The 20,893-nt window shown below is 44.6% G+C and overlaps 1 protein-coding gene across 1 annotated transcript; it reads left to right on the forward strand.

Annotated features, from left to right (window-relative positions):
- Positions 1-8,087: 8,087 nt before the first annotated feature.
- LOC145532344 (trophoblast Kunitz domain protein 1-like) lies at positions 8,088-20,442 on the forward strand. Its single transcript, XM_081557139.1, has 8 exons — positions 8,088-8,232; positions 10,626-10,833; positions 11,275-11,432; positions 13,448-13,531; positions 14,754-14,825; positions 15,943-16,026; positions 19,205-19,421; positions 19,874-20,442. Exons 3-8 carry the CDS (start codon positions 11,333-11,335, stop codon positions 19,896-19,898), a joined length of 582 nt encoding a protein of 193 aa, XP_081413265.1. The 5' UTR covers positions 8,088-8,232; positions 10,626-10,833; positions 11,275-11,332; the 3' UTR covers positions 19,899-20,442.
- The last annotated feature ends 451 nt before the right edge of the window (positions 20,443-20,893 follow it).

Consider the following 20,893-nt stretch of genomic DNA (forward strand, 5'->3'; position numbering starts at 1 on the left):
AGAATTATTAAGTCCCTACAAAGCACGGTGCTTGGGGGTGGGGAAACATGGCAAAATAACTTGCCTTGCAGAAGGGAGACATAAAACAGCAAAGGGGAGAAATGTTATGCTGGGTTATCAGTTTCTGAAAGGTAGAGAGTGAGGCAAAGAAAGGAAGCTGTGCTTTTTGTCTAAAGGGTCAGGGAAACCCTTTGTGATAGGGAGGTGTTGAGCAGAGACTGCAGAAATAATGTGCCTGCTGTGTTTTGAGTAGCAGAAGACACCAGTGTTGCTGGAGATGAGTATGTATAGGTGAGGGGAAAAGCATAGACAGGAATGAGGCATAGAGGCCTCTTTGAACAGATTACCAATCATGAGTATAATGATTTGTAAAGGGAGCAGTTCATGAGGAGCCTTGTAGGGCTTTATAAGAACCAGAATTTGACTGTCAGAGAAAAGGGGACCCACTGAAGAACTGGTCTCCTGGGAGCCAGGGGATAAGACTGAATTAAGAGAACCCCTGAGGCTGCAGTGCAGAGAGTGGCCTGTAGGGAGTAAAGAGCAGAGACAGAGCCCAGTGATTAGACTACTGCAGTGGTTCACATGGAGTGTGTATTTATATTGTGCCTTGGGTGGATCCCATGTCTTTTGAATAACATGAATGTCTTGTTCTGTTGAAGTTTCTATGGAGGCTTCATTTCCTAGTCATGATGCATTAAATCGTTAGTTATCGGAGATTGTTCGATAGATGGTTCCATTACCCTCCCTGAGGTTGAGGCTTCCCTGTCCATTACCAACTCCTGGAGTTTACTCAGAGTCATGTCCATTGAGTTGGTGATGCCATCCAACCATCTCATCCTCTGTCATCCCCTTTTTCTCCTGCCCTCAATCTTGCCCAGCAAGAGGGTCTTTTCCAGTGAGTCAACTCTCCACATCAGGTGGCCAAAATATTGAAGTTTCTGCTTCAGCATCAGTCCTTCCAATGAATATTCAGGACTGATTTTCTTTACAATGCACTGGTTTGATCTTCTTGCAGTCCAAGGGACTCTCAAGAGTCTTCTCCAACACCATAGTTCAAAAGCATCAATTCTTCAGCACTCAGCTTTCTTTATAGTCCAACTCTTACATCCATACATGACTACTGGAAAAACCATAGCTTTGACTAGACAGACCTTTGTTGGCAGACCTACTTTTAACTATGCTGTCTAGGTTGGTCATAGCTTTTTCCCCAAGGAGCAAGCATCTTTTAATTTCATGGCTGCAGTCACCATCTGCAGTGATTTTGGACAACAAGAAAATAAAGTCTGACACTGTTTCCATTGTTTCTGCATCTATTTGCCATGAAGTGATCAGACTGGATGCCATGATCTTAGTTTTCTGAATGCTGAGTTTTAAGCCAACTCTTTCACTCTCTTCTTTCACTTTGATTAAGAGGCTCTTTAGTTCCTCTTCGGTTTCTGCCATAAGGGTGGGGTCATCTGCATATCTGAGGTTACTGATGTTTATTCTGGCAATCTTGATTGCAGCTTGTGCTTCCTCCAGGCCGGCATTTCACATGATGTACTTGACATTTAAGTTAAATAAGCAGGGTGACAATATACAGCCTTGATGTACTCCTTTCCCCGTTTGGAACCAGTCTGCTTTTCCATGTCCAGTTCTAACTGTTGCTTCTTGACCTGCATACAGATTTCTCAGGAGTCAGGTCAGGTGGTCTGGTATTCCCATTTCTTGAAGAATTTTCCACAGTTTGTTGTGATCCATATAGTCAAAGGCAATGGTGTAGTCAATAAAGCAGAAGTAGATGTTTTTCTGGAACTCTCTTGCTTTTTTGATGATCTAATGGATGTTGGCAATTTGATCTCTGGTTCCTCTGCCTTTACCAAATCCAGCTTGAACATCTGGAAGTTCTCTGTTCACGTACTGCTGAAGCCTGGTGTGGATTTTGAGCATCACTTTGCTCTTGTGTCAGGTGAGTGCAATTGTGCGGTAGTTGGAGCATTCTTCGGCAGTGCCTTTCTTTGGGATTGGAATGAACACTGACTTTTTCCAGTCCTGTGGTCACTGCTGAGTTTTCCTAATTTTCTGGCATATTCAGCGTAGCACTTTCACAGCATCATCTTTTAGGATTTGAAATAGCTCAACTGGAATTCCATCACCTCCACTAGCTTTGTTTGTTGTGATGCTTCCTAAGGGCCACTTGACTTTGCATTCCAGGATGTCTGGCTCTAGTCCACTGATCACACCATCATTTTTATCTGGGTCTTTGAAGATCTTTTTTGTGTAGTTCTTCTGTGTATTCTTGCCACCTCTTCTTAATATTTTTTGCTTCTGTTAGGTCCATACCATTTCTGTTCTTTGTTGTGCCCATCTTTGTATGAAATGTTCCCGTGGTATCTCTAATTTTCTTGAAGAGATCTCCAGTCTTTTCCATTCTGTTATTTTCCTCTATTTCTTTGCATTGACCACTGAGGAAGACTTTCTTATCTCTCCTTGCTATTCTTTGGAACTCTGCATTCAAATGGTTATATCTTTCCTTTTTTCCTTTGCCTTTCAATTCTCTTCTTTTCTCAGCTATTTGTCACGTCTCCTCAGACAACCATTTTGCCTTTTTGTATTCCTTTTTCTTGTGGATGGTGTTGATCACTGCCTCCTGTACAATGTCACAAACCTCCATCCATAGTTCTTCAGGCACTCTATCAGATCTAATTCCTTGAATCTGTCACTTTCACTGTATAATCATTAGGGATATGATCTAGGTCATACCTGAATGGTCTTGTGGTTTTCCCTACTTTCTTCTATTTAAATGTTAATTTTGCAATAAGGAGTTCATGATCTTAGCCCCAGTCAGCTCTCAGTCTTGTTTTTGCTGACTGTATAGAGCTTCTCCATCTTCGGTTGCAAAGAATATAATCAATGTGATTTTAGTATTGATCATCTGGTGATGTCCACGTGTAGAGTCTTTTCTTGTGTTGTTGGAAGAGGGTGTCTGGTATGAGAACATTACCTAGTCATGATGTGTTAAATCATTAGCCAATGGAGATGTCTTAAAAAAACTCATTTTATTTATTTATATCATTTTATTTTTATTTTTTATTTTTTTTATAAATTTATTTATTTTAGTTGGGGGCCAATCACTTCACAACATTGCAATAGTTTTTGCCATACATTGACATGAATCTGCCATGGGTTTATATCATTTTATATCATTTTATTTATTTTTATTTTTATATCAGCCTTAAAATAACTCATGAGGAGATATACATTTGTACATCACATCATGCCACACAACATTCATAATTCTGTCTGAAAAAGGAGGTTTTCAAATGGGCTTTTCAATCTGACCATCCTCCACAACCCTAATATTCTCTATTGCAAACAAACTGGTAGTTCTAGTTGTTATCCTTGTACGGAGCAGTGATGACCATCCTCATAACTGAGCCATTGCCCCTCTCCTTCCAGCAGCTTCTAAGCCTGCTTTCTGCATGGCACCTAAATTAACTGGTGACTGCAAGACCTTGATGATCAGGTACTTCTACTAGGCCTATACCGGCCTCTGTGAGCAGTTTTTATATGGCGGTTGCGGAGGAAACAAAAACAACTTCCTAACAGAAGAGGCGTGCGTGAAGACCTGCGGTCACGGGGCAGGGTCCCTGTGGTAAGACAGGGGCCAGGGCACAGGAGGAGGGGAAGGGCTGGGGACAGAGGGGGAGCTCAGGGGACCACACACCCTTCACATTGCACAGTGTCTTCCTCCTCGCTGCTGCCAGGAGAAGAGGCCACAGTGTCCTGTGAAACCACACACTGGGCGAGATCTCCAGGGAGAGAAGGGCAGAAGGTCAAGTCCAGAGGCCTCTTTGTGATCATCTGAGCCTGATCACATGCTCCCCTTTCTCAGTTGAGAACACTGATTCAGCCACCCTCCAGGGCAGGTCTGCAGTGCTCCTGAGCGCCCTACCTAGGCTTGGAAAGTTCCCTTTCTTCTTTTAGGCCATTCAGGTCATGAGGACTATGGTTCCATATTATTTGGAAAGTCTAGGATCTGTCTAGTTGATTGGTGTCCACCTGTGGGACTACAATGATGTCACTCAACAAGTTCCTTTTGTTTTGCAGAGGACATGAGAGGAGCGGTCCCCCAAAACTTTGAAGTCTGAGGAGGACCCCTGCAGGGCTGTGCTCTGTCTGCTTCTAAAACAGTTCAATCTCCTTCCAGTTTTTTCTCCCCCTACATGCCTCAGCTGAACTTGCTTATTTTCTTTTCTCCATTGTCTTCATGTCTTAACTCTGCCTCATCCAGTTGGCTCTCAGCACCATGAGAGCCCTAAGCTCAATTCTTGGCATGAAGGAGAGAGTTCATAATTATTTGAGGAAGAAAAGAGGAATGTAGGAACACATTCCTCATGACCAAAGTAATTATAGCCCTTTGGTTTGATGCCAGGATTTTTGTTTTAACCCCCATCCTCATGGCATCCTCACCGTTATCCCCCTCCCCACCATCACTGCTCCTCTTGTGCATGGCCAAGGTGCAGTTTCCAGGATCCAGTTCTCAGCATCCATAATGAGAGAAGAGTTTGGGATAAAGAAGACCTTTGATCCTACAATGTTGTTCCAATTTTCCTTTCTGTAGCTTCACACACTGTGGCTTATATTTCTATAAACGCATTTTCAAAACTAAACTGCCTGGAGTGGAGTCTGTTATTTGCAACTACAAACCTTAATCAATAGGGTCCATGGAAATGGTGGTTCTTCTCTCTATTCTGCAAAGTGTGGGCACCTCCCCTTGCCCTGGCCAGAGACAGCCCTACCAGGTATAGGAAGCATATTCATTGTAGTATCATTGACCTCTTAATAGCTACACAAGCCACACAAAACCATGGGAGACAGATTCCTCCACATGACAGCTCTTATTCCTTTCTTCTAAGTTCAGTCAAATTTTGGGGTAGTTTGTCCTCATGGACTCTCAGAAGGAGAATGGGCATGAGGCTCATTTGTTCAGTTTTCTAAGGTATCTGATTCCCTGAAGTCACCTGTGGGGAGGGGGCTGCTTAGTTCAGTTAAAGAAGGACAACTACCCTTTAGTGCCCCGGGCTCTGTGTTAGCATTTTGCTTGCATTATTGTATTAACCATCCTGAGTGCTTCTAGAGAGGGAAGGGAGGCATGGAGATGACACTTGGCTGGTGTTCATTTCCTAACATGGCAGTTTCCTGCTGTCCCCAGCAGAGGGCCTTTGATGATCTCCTGCTTCTGCCTCTGTGAAGAGTAGGATGGAGGCACCTTGGGAAAACAGACGGTATCCATTTCATGACAGATGCGTGAAGTAGGCATGGGGACCACAGAAAACACAGAATTGTAATAAACAAGAACACAGATGGTGCTGGTGCTGCTGCTCACTTCCTCGGAGTCTTGGGCAAATTTTTCAACATCCCTGAGCTTTCTTTTCTTTAGTTATAAAATAAGGATAACGATCTTACTTCTTAGTATGTCTAGCTAGAGACCAGTAGAAATACCCCTGTTCCTAGTTGAACTTGTTTGGCTTATTACTCACTGCAGCAAGGAACAGAAATTATCCTGGAAAACAATATGCTGTCTTATAAAGACAATGTTTGAAAGAACTTATAGTACATAGGCTGGATTAGATGATTTGGTGGAGGGTTTCAGGAAGGTGTCTTTGCTCTGGATGAAGGCTCTGAAGAAGTGAGGTAATTCTCTGATTTGGTATCTTACTGTTAACTCTAAGAAGTGAAGTGAAGTGAAGTGAAGTGAAAGTTGCTCAGTTGTGTGTGACTCTGAAATCCCCTGGACTATACAGCCCATGGAATTCTTCAGGCCAGAATACTAGAGTGGGTACCCCTTCCCTTCTCCAGGGGATCTTCCCAACCCAGGGATCGTACCCAGGTCTGTTGCATTGCAGGCAAATTCTTTACCAACTGAGCCACAAGGGAAGACCTAACTCTAAGAAGGGAAGACTGGATAGAGGTTAGAGCTGTAACTGGTCATGAACTGGGACATATGACTAACACTTTGGTAAGTGTCCTTTTCTGATTTTCAGCTGTTATTCTTTCAGCAAGAAACTTTTCCTTAGGTGACCTTCGTTTCATCTCTAAAATATCAATACGTGTGGGTGTGCTCAGTGCGTCTGACTCTTGCCACCCCACGAACCGTAGCCCACCAGGCTCCTCTTTCCATGCGATTTTTTCAGGCTGGAATACTTGAGTGGGTTTCCATTTCCTGCTTCAGGGGATCTTTTGGACAAAAGGATTGAAACTGAGTCTCACATGTCTCCTGCATTGACAAGCAGATGCTTTACCACTGAGCGACCTAGGATGGCCCAAAATAGTAATAATAATACTTAACTCATAAGACAGTTAAATAAAAACAAGCTACCTTTTCCGAAGGGCTGCCCTCTTGGTTAAGTGGTAAAGAATCCACCTGCCAATGCAGGACACGTGGTACTGATTCCTGGGCAGAGAAGATACCCTGGAGAAGAAATGCAAGTCCGCTTGAGTATTCTTGCCTAGTAAATCCCATGGGCAGATAAGCCTGGTGGGCTATAGTCCATGGGGTCTCAAAAGAGTCAGACAGGACTTAGGGACTGAACAAGGACAGCAATGGGATAATGAGGTGTTATTAATGAAAAGATATTGGCTTAAGTAACTCACTATGCTGCTGTGCAGTCTTGAGCAAGTCATTTCATCTCCCCGAAACACAGATTCTTTCTTTCTAGAAGAGAATAATGGTGTCTGCATTAAGAAATCCCCAGAATTGGTTACTTTTGAGAACCATGTTGATTATGCAGCTAATGTGCTTGGAACAGCTCAGAACAAGGCAAATGTGGAGAAGCATATGGACTTTTAGTTTCCTTGGCTCCTAACTGCTCTTTAAATGTGCTGTCAGCTGTAGTAAAGAAAGGAAGAAATAGGACTGGATGTTGTAGTTTCACCTTCTGATATAGAAATTCACCAGCAGAGCAGGAAGTTCCCCCAGTGCCAGAGTGGAGTCACAGTCTCTCTTCCAAATAGGTCTCCTTCTTCCTCAGAGGAACTGAAAGCCCTCTTGCTTCAGTGATTGACCTCACCCAGGTCTAGGTCTTTTCCCACCTCATGCTATTGCATGTGTGCTAAAGTTGCTTCAGTCATGTCCCACTATGTGTGAACCTACAGGCTGTAGCCCACAAAGCTCCTCTGTCCATGGGATTCTCCAGGCAGGAATACCAGAGTGGGTTGCCATTTCCTTCTCCTGGGGATCTTCCCAACCCAGGGTTCAAACCTGGGTCTCCTGCATTGGAGGCAGATTCTTCACCCACTGAGCCAACAGCACTGATCAATGATCCATCTTTGATTTGCTCTCAGCCACTCACTGACCATCCATCACATGCCATGCAGTGATCTAGGAGCTGGGATTCTCCCTGCGTGACCATACTGGACAAAATTCCCCCTTTGGAATCATAAGCTGTGTTTCCCATGAGACCCACAGGCATAAGCAACTTTGAGAATCAATGATGCTGGGCATTTGGCCCCAACAGGCAGAAGCAGAACCATGAGAGGTGGGGAGCTTACACACTGTACAAGACTGATCCCAAATCAACCCCTTCCTCACTTCCCTCTTTGTCAGCTGTTCTGACCCCTCAGCTTGGGTACAAAAAGCTCAGTCGGCCCCCAGCTTTCCCAAGAGGCTCTCCTGCAAGGCCGCAAAGATGAGCCAGCTCTGCCTCTCCCTAGCCCTTCTTGTCTTCCTGGGCACCTGGTAAAACCAGGAACTGGTCCCAGAGAAAGCAGTGGCTCACTTCTCCTCTACAGGCTGGGGACAGGTGATGAGAGGAGTCCATGGAAGGCACTGAGGTACAGGTGTGCGGTGGGTGCAGCAAAATCTCTCTGCATTTCTTCTGGTAAATTTAACAGTTTTCATTTCAGGGACATTCCTTGACTCTCAAAATGTATCATTATGTGTTCCGCTTTGAAAAAAACAAAATCCCACCTGATTCTACCAGGTCAGGGATCTTGTAACTGAGACTCTATTCCTGGTCACTGCCTGGACACTGATCCTACTGTAGTGTCATAATATTATCCAAATTTGACCCTTGTCTCTGTCCGTGCACCAGGCCCCCTGAAACACTTGTATTTTCTGTGTCAAAATCAGGAGATGAGTGAAGGATGGAGCCTAAGATAGTGTCTGGATGGGACTGGATTCCACTGCCTGCCATCAGATGATTAGAGGGTTAGAACTATCAAGCCCAGTCCCTCGGGGGACAGGAAAAGGTACTGATACTGGGTTCAGGCATCAGTGGCCAAAGATTCAAATTACCTGCATCCAGCCCTCAATTAAAACTCATAAACACTAGGTTGTGCTGAGCTTACAGCTCACAGACTTTCTGTCCTGGAGCAAGTCATCTGCATTTTCATTTCCTGAACATGGGGACCAGGTTACATGAGTTTTTTGAAAGAATTACCAGTCATGAGTGTGAAGAGTTATACATTCGTGGACAATGATGTCCACTTTCCACCAAAATGTTTTAGTCCAAAAGACTTTTCTACCTACATTTCCTCACCATCCCTCTAAAAAATTTACCTGTCACATAATGATATTTTCTGTGTTATGAAATTAATCAGAATGTTGAGTGAAAACTGGGCTTCTTACCTTTGGAGACAAGTGTAGAAACAGCAGAGAATGCAGTACTTTTGAGAGTTTGCTCAAGGTGCAAAGACTGTTCTTTCCAGGCTGATATGATATAAATCAAAATTCAATGCACCTCGTTTTGTTGTCCTGTTAGACTATTTCTTAATTTTCCTATCAAGATATGCAGTTATAGAGGAGACTCATAATTGTATAGACAGGTGAAAAAAATGGTAGTGTTAATGGCTTAGTTGTGTCTGATCTTTGTGACCCCATGGACTGTAGCCCACCAGCTCTTCTGTCCATGGAATTCTCCAGGCAAGAACAGTGGAGTGGTTAGCCATTCCCTTCTTGAGGGGATTTTCCTGACCCAGGGATTGAACCCAGGTCTCCTGCATTGCAGGCAATCTTTGCCATGGAGACACGAGGGAAGCTCTCTCTCTCTCTGTATGTGTATGTGTATATATATATATATATATATATATATATATATATACACATATGCCCACCAAAAGATATACCTTCTGGGACATAAAGCCTACGTATCTGATAAATATTTATCAAGTAAACGAATCTCTCATGTCATACTCAAGCTAAGTACACAGTCATTGAAGAGTCTGAATATAATAAAATTCCTGTTAGTCTATTTGGTCATGAAGCCTCTCTCTCTCAACATCAATATCCCAGAAATATCCAAGAAGGTATGTTTCTTGGTTTAGGAAAACAGCTGTAAACAAAATATAGTGAAATAATATGCCTTCTGAGAGGCCGACAGACAATGAAGATGGGAAAATCCCATGGCAGGTAGTGATGAGTGTTGTGAAGACAGAGAGTGATGGGGATTCAGGAGACTGTAGAAGGTCAGGGAAGCACTCTGTAATAAGGAGGCCTTGAGCAGAGGCTGCCAAAAATGAGCCTGGTGTGTTTGCCCAGCAGCCCACATCAGTGTGGCTGGAGCTGAGTGGGTGAGGGGAGGAGAGTGGAAGGGGATGAAGCAGAGAGGCCGTGGGGGAAGGTGGTAAGGAACCTTGTAGGACTTTATCAGAATCCGAATTTGACTCTGAGAGAGCTGGGGTGTCACCGAGAGACTGGTTATGGGAGCCATGTTATAGAACTCAAGTTTTAAGAGGATCCCTGAGGCTGCCAACAAAGGTCCATCTAGTCAAAGCTTTGGTTTTTCCAGTAGTCATGTATAGATGTGAGAGTTGGGCTGTAAAGAAAGCTGAGTACTGAAGAATTGATACTTTTGAACTGTGGTGTTGGAGAAGACTCTTGAGAGTCCTTTGGACGCAAGGAGATCCAACCAGTCCATCCTAAAGGAGATCAGTCTTGAGTATTCATTGGAATGACTGATGCTGAAGCTGAAACTCCAGTACTTGGGCCACCTGATGCAAAGAGCTGACTCATTTGAAAAGACCATGATGCTGGGAAAGATTGAAGGCAAGAGGAGAAGGGGACGACAGAGGATGAGATGGTTGGATGGCATCACTGACTCAATGGACATGAGTTTGAGTAGGCTCCGGGAGTTGGTGATGGACAGGGAAGCCTGGAGTGCTGCAGTCCATGGGGTAGCAAAGAGTCTGACAGGACTGAGCAACTAAGCTGACTGAACTGACCTACTGAGGCTGCAGAATGGAGAATGACCTCTCGGGGGTGAAGGGCAGAGACAGAGGCCCCTGGGCAGGCTGCTGCAGTGGTCCAGTGAGCCATGGTGCAGTGTGTACCTGTGTTGTTCCTTGGGTAGATCTTATTGCCTTAGCAGAACATATATGACTTGCTCTGTTGAGGTTTCTGTGAGACTTCATCCCAAATCACGATTCATTCAATCTTTAGGCATTTGTGATGGATTCACCCTCCACCCTTCACTCCTCCCCGAGGTGTGGGAGCAGGGAAACAGGAAAGGTGGAAATGAAAGTTCCCGCTCCCCCAATCAAGTGTTGGTTACCCAGGCAACCAACTCTATTCTTGGTTTAGGCTGAGTGTTTACTAGCCCCCTCCTTCACATGACAAAAGTCTCCTTGTTTCTCTCACCTCTCAGGAAACTTCAGCAGCATCAGGAGCTCTGTGTCAGGAATAGGAAGAAGACCGAATTAATATTTCTTACACAAGTCGCAGTATCAATATTCCCTCAATATTCCATTATTTCTGTGCTCATGCTGTGACCAAAGTGAACACACTGGGTTACAGTCCAGGAGGACATCAACTTCCTCAGCTAAGTTCCTGCCTGGACCAGTGTCTGGTAGAGAGTAAGTGTCCATCCAGTGGAGAAGCTGTGACAATAGTTATAGGAAAGTGACCTGTCTTCTGAGCTAGGTGAGGAGGGTTAGGGCATTGAGGTCCAGGTGAGATGACACATGCAGGAGGCTGAAAAGGAAGATGAGGGCTCACACACTGCTATTCACTTATAGATCCTGTGACTTGTCTCATCCACTCACTGACCATCCATCACTTGCCATGCACTGCTCTAGGTCCTGGGATGCTCCCTGAGAGAACATATTGAAATCGTGATCTGTATTGACAGGAGACCCACAGGCATAGTCATGTCTAAGTTCTGCTTTTGCTGGACTTTTGGCCCCTGCAGAAAGATGCAGGAGGCATGGTTAGGAGGGAGATTACACAATAAACAGGACTGACCCAGCTCCTCCCCTCCCTCACTCTCCTCCTCATCACCTGATCCCACCCCTCAGCCAGGATATTAAAAGCTCGGTCCGTCTCCAGCATCCTCGGCAGCCCTCATGCAAGGCCATGAAGATGAACTGCCTCTGCCTCTCTGCAGCCCTTCTCTTCCTCCTGGTTATCCCGGTAGATGGCACTCTGGTGTATGAACACCATTCCCTGGACCAAGGTATGTCTGGACTCACCTTTCCTCTACAGGTTCTCATGAAATTAGGAGAGTCCATAGAAGGGTTAGGGGGAGGGGATCAGTGGTGGTGGGGAGGGTGCTGCCAACCCTCTCTGGATTTCTCCTGTCAAGTTGGGCAGGATTTTGTTGTTAGCTTGGTGTTGGCTGCCTTGGTGTTCCTCGGTATGTGAGGACGTTCTCTAGTCACGAGGGCTACTCTGCGGTTGCGGTGTGTGGCCTTCTCACTGGGGTGGCTTCTCTTGTTGCAGAGCAGGGACTCCAGGCATCTGGACTCAGTAGTTGTGGTTCACATGTTCCCTTAAGGCAACGTGGAATTTTCTCACACTAGGGATCAAATCCATGTCCCCTGAATTGGCAGGCGGATTCTTAACTGCTGAACCACCAGGGAAGTCGGAAGTTGCAAGCTTCTAACTCCACTGACATTATGATGTGCATGAGGAGATATATAAATTCATATATATAAAGATAAATAATCCCACCTAACTACACCAAATCAGGGACCCTATTTGTGAGACTATCTATTCCTGGTCCTGCCTTGTCCATGAACCTCACTGTAGTGTAGTAATAAAAAGATCCATATTTGATCCTTCTTGTGATATGGCCCAGGCCTCCTAAACTCTTGGAATTTACTGATTTTAGTGGTTATGAGAAGAGTCACTGAAGGCGACTCAGGGTACCTTAAGGATGGGGCTGGTCTCTAAGAAACCTCAAATACTGCTTTAAAGATTACAGTTTTCACCACCTCTCATTCCAGCACTTTGAGCTAAGGGGAGGGAACAGAGAGTGAGAAAAATCACCCATGGCTGATTATCCAAACAATATGCTTGTTTAGTGAAACCTAGAAAGAAATACAGAAATGTTGGCATTCAGAGAGCTTGCAGGCGGGTGGTGTGACGGTGCTGTGCTCACTAGTGCATGGGCTGGGCACACCTCCCGCCCCCTTTGCCCTACACACTCCTCCCTTTGCTGCCTTGAGCTCTATTTTGTATATTTTTCTGAGAACAGTAAGTAAGGGTTTTCCTAAGTTCAGCCTCCGGTTTTATTGAATTGTTAAATGTGAAGGTGGGGTCATGGATGCCCCATTTTTAGCCATTTAGTCACAAGCACAAGTGACTCGGGACCTCATGGCTGGCATCTAAACTAAGGACAGTCTTGAGCCCTCGACCCACAGAATCTACAGTAGCTCCATGGATTGGAATCAGAAGTAAATGGACTTGTTGGACACCCAGTGGGTGTTTGGGGAATTGGTTGCTGTTGGTAGAGACACCACATATTTGATGTCAGGGAAACCTAGGCAAACCTAGACTCACTGTCCCCTGTGATTTGGGGCTCAGGTGATGCTCCAGAAAAAGGGAGAAATGCAAGAACACGTTGCAACCAGAAACTGATCTCAGTTATCAGTATTTTCAGAGTTTCTGGGAGAATCAGGGAGTGCATCAAATGGGTTGTAACATGCTAGTATCTTGTCCTGGCTCTGCCACCCACATGCCATGTCCAGGGTCAAGTGATCTGCAATTTTCTCATTGCAACAGTAGATAATGTTGCGTGGGCTTTTGAACAGATTATCAGTCATATATATAAGGGAGATGAATCAGATATCATGGTGAATTTAGTGCATTTTCCAACAAGATGTGTTAATCTGAAAACAATTTCTCTACATACTTGTTTTTGGCAAGAAAGAATGTTTAGGTATCAAATAATTTTTATTCTTCTGTTATAAAAAATAACCAGAACTACCTGGGATGAATGAGCAGAGCCACTATAGGGAAAGAATGAATCACAGCCCTGTGTGGGTTGGCTCCTTGGACCAAGGCTGATGCAATGTTAGTAAAGCCTCCAGGCCCTTCCCCCTTTTCCCCTTTGACTATCATTTTATTATTCATATGTGTCTCCTCCCTTGTCCACTGTTGACTACTATTATATGATCCATATTTGATCCTTGCCTTAGTTCACGTCCCACATCTCCGGAAACTCTTGGAATTTACTGTCTTTCACAGGTCTGGAGACAAGCCTTACAGGGGGACCTGAGAAGCTTGTAGTATCATCTGTGATTAACGAAATCATCGACGATGTGATTATAGGTTTGAACTTTCTGAATCTCTTGGGAGAAAAGAGGGCACTGAGACTGAGAACAGCCACCACTGGACAATGATTCAATCAATATGTCTGTTTAGTGAAACTGCAATAAAAATCCATAGATACAGGCATTCTGAGAGATTTTGGGGTGGTAACACATGATGGTGATGTGAGGGTCTTGTGCTCTTTAGGGCTTGAAGGCTCCCCATACATCCATTTCCACTTTGCCCTGCACATCTCACTTACTCCACTGTCCTTAGATTTATCCTTAACGATAACAATGTGAGATCAGTATGTAAGTGGTTGTACTGAATTGGTCATCAGATCTATCGAGTTATTGAACATGGAGTTTCAATAACTGGAACTTCCCAGTTTTAGCCACTTTGTCAAATCATGAATGACTCGGAACAACATGGCTGGCATCTGAACTGAGGACAGATTTAGCCCTCAACATAGAGAGTCTGTACCAACTCCCTCATTTTCATATCAGAAGTAAATTGACTTATTGGACACTTAGTGGGAGTTTGGGGAATTGGATGTTGTTTCTAGAGACACCAAGTATTTGGTGTCAGGGAAACGTAGACTCATTCTCCCTGTGCTTGGGGAGCTCAGGTGAGTCCTGGTGACAGGGGAGTAATGAAGGCAGGACACTGCACCCAGAAGCTCTCAGCAGTTATTGGTGTTTTCAGAGATCCTGGCAGAAGGGGATAGAGTAACAGATGGGTTGTAACAGGGAAGTATCTTGTCCTGACCCTGCCACCCACATGCCATGTGTCCTGGGGCAAGTCATCTACAGCTTCCTCTTCTGAACAGCAGATACATGCCACTTGATTTCTTTGAACATACTGCCAGCCACAGATATAAAGAGTTTATTCATATTTCATGGCCAGTTTTGGTTAATTTCCACCAGGATATGTTCATTGGAAAAGATTTCTCTACCTACTTGCTTGGGACGAGAAAGAACATTTGTGCATCACAATGATTATCCTTGTACAATAAAAATTAATTAGAAAGACCTGGGACCACTTAGTAGAGCAACTGCAAGGAATGCGTGAAACACAGCCCTTGTGTGGCTGGCTCGTGGAACCAAGGCTGATACAATATTAGCAACGTCTCCAGGCTTTTTCCCTTGTCCACTTTTGGCATCAGTTTATTATCCATATTTGAACCTCATCCTGGTTTATGGTCCAAGACTCCTGCAAATTTTGGAAATTTTTTCTTTCATAGGTACCAAAATTATCTGCAAGACATGCAAGATGATAAGAAAAGCGGCCAAAACATTCAAAAAATGCCTTGAAGGTTTGAACTTTCTGCACCTGTTGGGGGAGGGGATGGCACTGGAACCGAAATCAGTTCCTACCGGCCGGGGATTCAATAAACATCCCTGTTTAGTGAAACTTCAATAAAAATCCATCAATATTGGCTCGCAGAGCTTATGAGGTGGGGACAAATTGTGGTGAGGATGCTGTGCTCACCAGGGCATGGAGGCTCCGCTCACCGCCACTCCCACTTTGCCCTAAGCATCTCCTCCAGTTCACTTTTTTTCTCAGATTTAATCCTATATATTGATCTGAGAACAGTGAGTAAAAATTTTCCTGAGTTTGGTCGCTGGTTCGGTTGAGTTATTGTGCGTGGAGGTGGGTTCATAGAAACTCTCACTTTTAGTCACTTGGTCAGAATCATAAGTGACTTGAGACCACCTGGCTGGCATCTGAAGTCAGGACAGTCTGGATCCCTCAACCTGTGGCGTCGGCACTAACTCCACAGCCATGGTATCAGAAGTCAATGGACAGAGAGGGCTGCTGGTGAGGCTTGGGGAGAAGTGAGCAGTGAAGGTAGGACACTGTACCCAGAAACTCTTATCAGTTATCTGTATTTTTGAGTTCCTAGCAGAATTAATAATGTATCAAATGGTTGTGACATGACAGTATCTTGTCCTGACCAGGCCACTCACATGCTTGTGTGCTGGGGCAAGTCATCTGTAGTTTCCTCATCTGAACAGGGGAAACATGTTCCATGGGTTATTTGAACAGATGACGAGTCTTGAATAGAAAGAATTTATTCCTATGTCACGGCCAGATTTGTCCATTTTCCACCACGATGTGTTAATCTGAAAAAAATTTCTCTACCTTCTTGATTTGGCCAAGTAAAAATATTTCTTTATCAAATAATGATTATTCCTCTATTATTAAAACTAATTGAAAGATGTTGAACTATGGAGGAGAGCAACTGCTGGAAAAGCAAGAAACAGCCCTTGTGTGATAGGCTGTGGGACCAAGGCTGATACAACGTTACTAAAGTCTCAGGCCTTTTCCTTTGTCCTTTCTTGACCCTTACTTTCTTATCCATGGTTGATCTTTTTCCTGTTTCATGGACCAGGCCTCCTGAAACTCTTGAAATTTTCTCTTTTTCATAGGTCAGGAGTTGATTGCCTTAAGGCAACTTGAGAACCATACACCACAGGAGTTCCCAACACATATACTCAAAGAGGAGAAAAAAGGTTTGTACTTTCTGCACCTCTGGGGAGATGGACTTCTACATTATAGACATTTGGTCATAAGCCTAAGTTGGTTGGGACCCTGTGGCTGGGACTAAAGTGAGGACAGTCATGATCCTTCAACGGGTAGGATCTGCACTAACTGCACTAATTTCGTATCAGATATCAATTGACTGGGGGACGCCCAATGGGTGTCTGGGGAACTGGTTGATGTTGGTGGAGACACCACATATTTGGTGATAGGGTAAACACGAGCTCACGCTCTCCTGTGATTTAGGCGCTTAGATGAGACTTGGGGACAGGGAAGTAATGAAAGTAGAACACTGCGTCCAGAAAATCTTACAGTGAAAGTGGAGTGTTAGTTGCACAGTCATGTCTGACTCTTTGCCACCCCATGGACTGAAGGCCACAGGCTCCTTTGCCTGAATACTGCAGTGGGTTGCCATGTCCTTCTCCAGGGGCTCTTTCTAACCCAGGATCAAATCCGGGTCTCCTGCATTTCAGGCAGGTTCTCTACCATCTGAGCCACCTGGGAAGCTAGAAACTCTTACAAGTAAACTATATTTTTAGAATTCCTGGTAGAATCAGGTACTGTATCAGATGGGTTCTGACATCATAGTTACTTGTCCTGACCCTACCACCCACAGGCTCTGTGTCCTGGGGTAAGTCATCTGCAGTTTCCTCATCTGAACAGAGGAAACATGTTACATGGGTTCTCTGAACAGATTACCAGTCATGAATATAAAGAATTTATTCACATTTCATGACCAATTTTGTTCATTATCCACCAATGTGTTAATCTGAAGAACTTTATCCTTTGACCTCCCTTGGGCAAGAAAACATATTGAGTTGTCAAATAATGATTATTCCTTTATTATTAGAATAATCAGAAAGACCTGGGACCACTGAGCAGCAACCACAGGAGCACAAGAAACATAGTGCTTGTGTGGTTTGGCTCGTGGGATCAAGGCTGAGACAATATGAGTAAAGTCTCCAGACCCTTTCCCTTGTTCTCTTTTGACTAGGAGTTTATTATTCACATTTAATCCATATTTGATCCTTGTCCTGGTTCATTGCCCCGGCCTCCTGAAACTCTTGGCATTTACTTTCTTTGCTAGGTCGTGAGAGCACTCAGGGAAAGCAACCCTCTTCAGGTGCAGGCTCTGAACTTATGATTAATCAGCAATAGTGGTTAATTCAGTCAATATGGTTATTTATTGAAAACTTCCGTAAATATCCATAAGTATTTGGGTTCAGAGGTTTCGGGGTTAAAGATCACCAGGACCCATTATTTTATTATCCTCTCAGCAGACTGAATGTTAGAGGGAGAATTGACCATTATGTTGATGTGCCCCATCATCAAGGTGATTTTGTACTAAAAGGAATTCAATTATACCCATTCTATTTGATGACCTTGCACTTGTGGAGAGAACGAAAATGGGAGTTAGGAAGCCCCTACAAAGCAGTGTTCTTGGGGATGGGGACACAGCTGTCAAAAAATATGGCAAAATAAAATTGCCTGTTAGGAGGGAGACTTAAAAAAGGGTGAAATCTTATGGTAGGTTATCAGTTTCTTGAAGGTAGAGAGTGGAGCAGAGGAAGGAAGCTGTGCTTTTTCTCTAAAGGGTCGGGTAAACCCTCTGTGATGATGAGGCGCTGAGCAGAAAGAACCGCAGAAGTAACGTGCCTGGTTATTCGTTACTGCTGTATTTGAGCAGGAGCCAGGGCCAGGGTGGCTGGAGCTGAGTTGGTTTAGGTGAGGGGAAAGAAGTGGAAACGGATGAGGCATAGAGGCCATGGGAGCAGGTCTCGAGGAGCCCCGCAGGACTTTTTAAGAATCAGAATTTCACTATCAGAGAAAAGGGGACTCACTGAGGAACTGGTCTCCAGGGAGCCGTGGGCTAGGACTGAATAATAACGGAATCCCTGAGGCTGCAGTGCACAGAGTGTCCTCTAGGGGGCAAGGAGCAGAGGCAGCGCCCCAGAGAGCAGGCTGCTGCAGGGGTCCGCGTGGAGTGTGCGTTCATGTGTGCATCCATATCCGTGTTCCCTGGGTGGATCCCAGGTCTCTCGAACAACAAAAATGTCTTGCTCTGTTGAGGTTTCTATGGAGGCTTCATTACCTAGTCATGATGCATTAAATCATTAGCCACTGGGGATTGTTCAACAGACAGCTCCATTAACCTCCCTGAGGCTGAGGGAAGGCAAGGAGATTGAGGAAGAAAGGCCATGGGAGAGGATGGGAATGAAAGTTTTCACCCTCCTGTAGGCAGTCCTTTCCGGTGCAATATCAGAGCCCCTTCTGGGCCTGTGAGGGTCTTTCCAAACTTACCAACTTTACATACCAAAAGACACCCTCATTGTTCTCATCACATAAGAAATACCAAGATTTTTAGGAACAGTGTCAGGAAAATGATGAAAAAAGAAATATGTATATTTCTTCTTAGAATCACAATATCATTAGTACCGATATTCATTTTATAGAATCCCTGTGAGGTAACCGAAGTAAATACAGTGCTATGTTTTCTTCATGCCTTTTCCCATTATAGCATGATTCCTTCACCATTGTTATTAATGGTGAAAAGTTTTTACCACACACTTAAGCAAAGAGAATATTAATAGTATTATAAACTCTGTTATCCAGACCCATTAATGATTGACATATAGGGAATATTTTTTACCTTTGTCCTTTTTTTGTTGTTGTGTGTGTTTTTTTCTGAGCATTTATGTTTGTTTGTGTGGGCTGGTTCTTATTTGTGGGTCCCAGACTCAGTAGTTACAGCCTGTCGACTCCGTGTCTACAGCATTTGGGACTTTAATTCCTTGACAAGGGATTGAAGATAGGACTCCTTCGTTGGAAGGCGAATTCTTAATCACTGAACCACCTTGGAAGTCTTTCGGAAGTTTTAAGGCTATTCAAAGGCATTATACCAATTTTTCTTAAAATACTTCATGAGAAGATATACATTTGTACATGATTACTGTAACATGTCACGCTTAGCAACCTTCAAAATTCTGTCCCAGAAAGGAAAGGAGGTTTTCAAATGGGCATTTCAATTTGACCATCCCCCACAACCCCAACATCCTCTATTCCAAACAAACTGGAGGTTCTAGTTGTCAGCCTTCTACAGAGCTGTGATGACCATCCTCATAACAGCCATTGCCCCTCTCATTCTGGCAGATTCTCAGCCTGCCTTCTGCCTGGAGCCTAAGTTAGCTGGTTCCTGCAAGAACAAGACAGCCAGGTACTTCTACAACGCCAAGACCGGGTGCTGCGAGCTGTTTGTTTATGGCGGCTGCGAAGGGAACAAAAACAACTTCAACACGATAGAGGACTGCTTAAAGTCCTGCTGTCCTGACTGCATGAAGACCTGCTACACACTGGAAGAGTTCCAGCGGTAAGACACGGGCCAGGGCACAGGAGGAAGGGAAGGGCTGGGGACAGAGGTGGAGCTCAGGGGACCACACACCATTCACCCCGCACAGTGTCTTCCTCCTCGCTGCTGCCAGAAGAGGCCGCAGTGTCCTGTGAAACCACACACTGAGCGGGTTCTCCAGGGAGAGAAGGGCAGAAGGTCAACCCCTGATGCCTCTTTGTGGTCATCTCAGCCTGATCACATGCTCCCCCTTCTCAGTTGAGAACCCTGATTCAGCCACCCTCCAGGGCAGGTCTGCAGTGCTCATGAGTGCCCCACCTAGGCTTGGAAAACTCACTTCCTTCTTGTAGGTCATTTGGGTCATGGGCACTACAGTTTCATATCTTTTGGAAAGTCTAGGCTCTGTCAAGATGATCGCTGTCCATGTCTGGGGCCACAGTGACGGCACTCAACAAGTTCCTTTCTTTTTGCAGAGGACATGGGAAGAGTGGTCCCTGAAACTCTGAAATCCAAGGAGGACCCCTGCAGGGCTGGGCTGTGGCTGCTTCTGAAAAAATTCAGTCTCCTCGCAGTCCTTCTCTCTCCTACCCTCCCCTGCCTATTTCCTTTCCTCTACTGGTCAACACGTCTAATTCTGTCTCATCCAGCTGGCTCTCAGCACCATGAGAGCATGTCTCCCCTGTACCCCTAGCACTTCACACAGTTCCTGACACCAATGAGACAGTTTATAATTATTTGGAAAGAAGGAAGGAGTGTAGGAGCACATTCCTCATGACCAGATTAAGTACAAGGCTGCGGTGTAACAGGATTTTTGTTTTTACCCCCATCCTCACGGCATCCTCACCTTCAACCCATCCCCACAACCTCTGCTCTCCTTGTGGGTGGCCAAGAGGAATTTCCAGCATCCAGTTCTCATTGTCAGTAATGAGAGAAGGGTTTGGGATAAAGAAGCCTCTTGACCCCACAATGATGCTGCGATTTTCCTTTCTGTAGCTTCAAACACTGTGGCTTATATTTCAATAAATGCATATTGAAAATCAAACTGACTGAAGTGGAGTCTTGTTTGCAACTACAAAACCAGCAGAGTCCATGGAAATGGTGATCCTTCTCACTGTTCTGCAGAAGAGTGGGTACCTCCCTTTTTCCTGTCCAGAGACTGTGCGCTACCAGGTATAGGCAGCAAACCCATTATAGCATCATCATCTTAGCAGTCACCCCAAGCTACACAGAAACCTGGGAGGCACAGACCTGCACATGAAAAGTTCATTTCTTACTTCTAAGTTCAGTTCAAATTTGAGGCCAGGTGGTTCTCCTGGACTCTCAGAAGGAGAAAGGGCTTGGGGCTCAGTTGTCCAATTTCTAAGGAATCCTATTCTCTGATGTCACAACTGGGGAGGGGGTTTCTTAGTTCTGGTAAAGAAGGGTAACTCTCATTTAGTGTCCCAGTCTCTGTGTAAGCATTTTGCTTGCATTTTTCTATTCATCATGCTAAG

Source organism: Giraffa tippelskirchi, chromosome 13 (assembly GCF_054371585.1).
Source record: "Giraffa tippelskirchi isolate mGirTip1 chromosome 13, T2T-mGirTip1v1.2.pri, whole genome shotgun sequence".
NCBI lineage: Eukaryota > Metazoa > Chordata > Mammalia > Artiodactyla > Giraffidae > Giraffa > Giraffa tippelskirchi.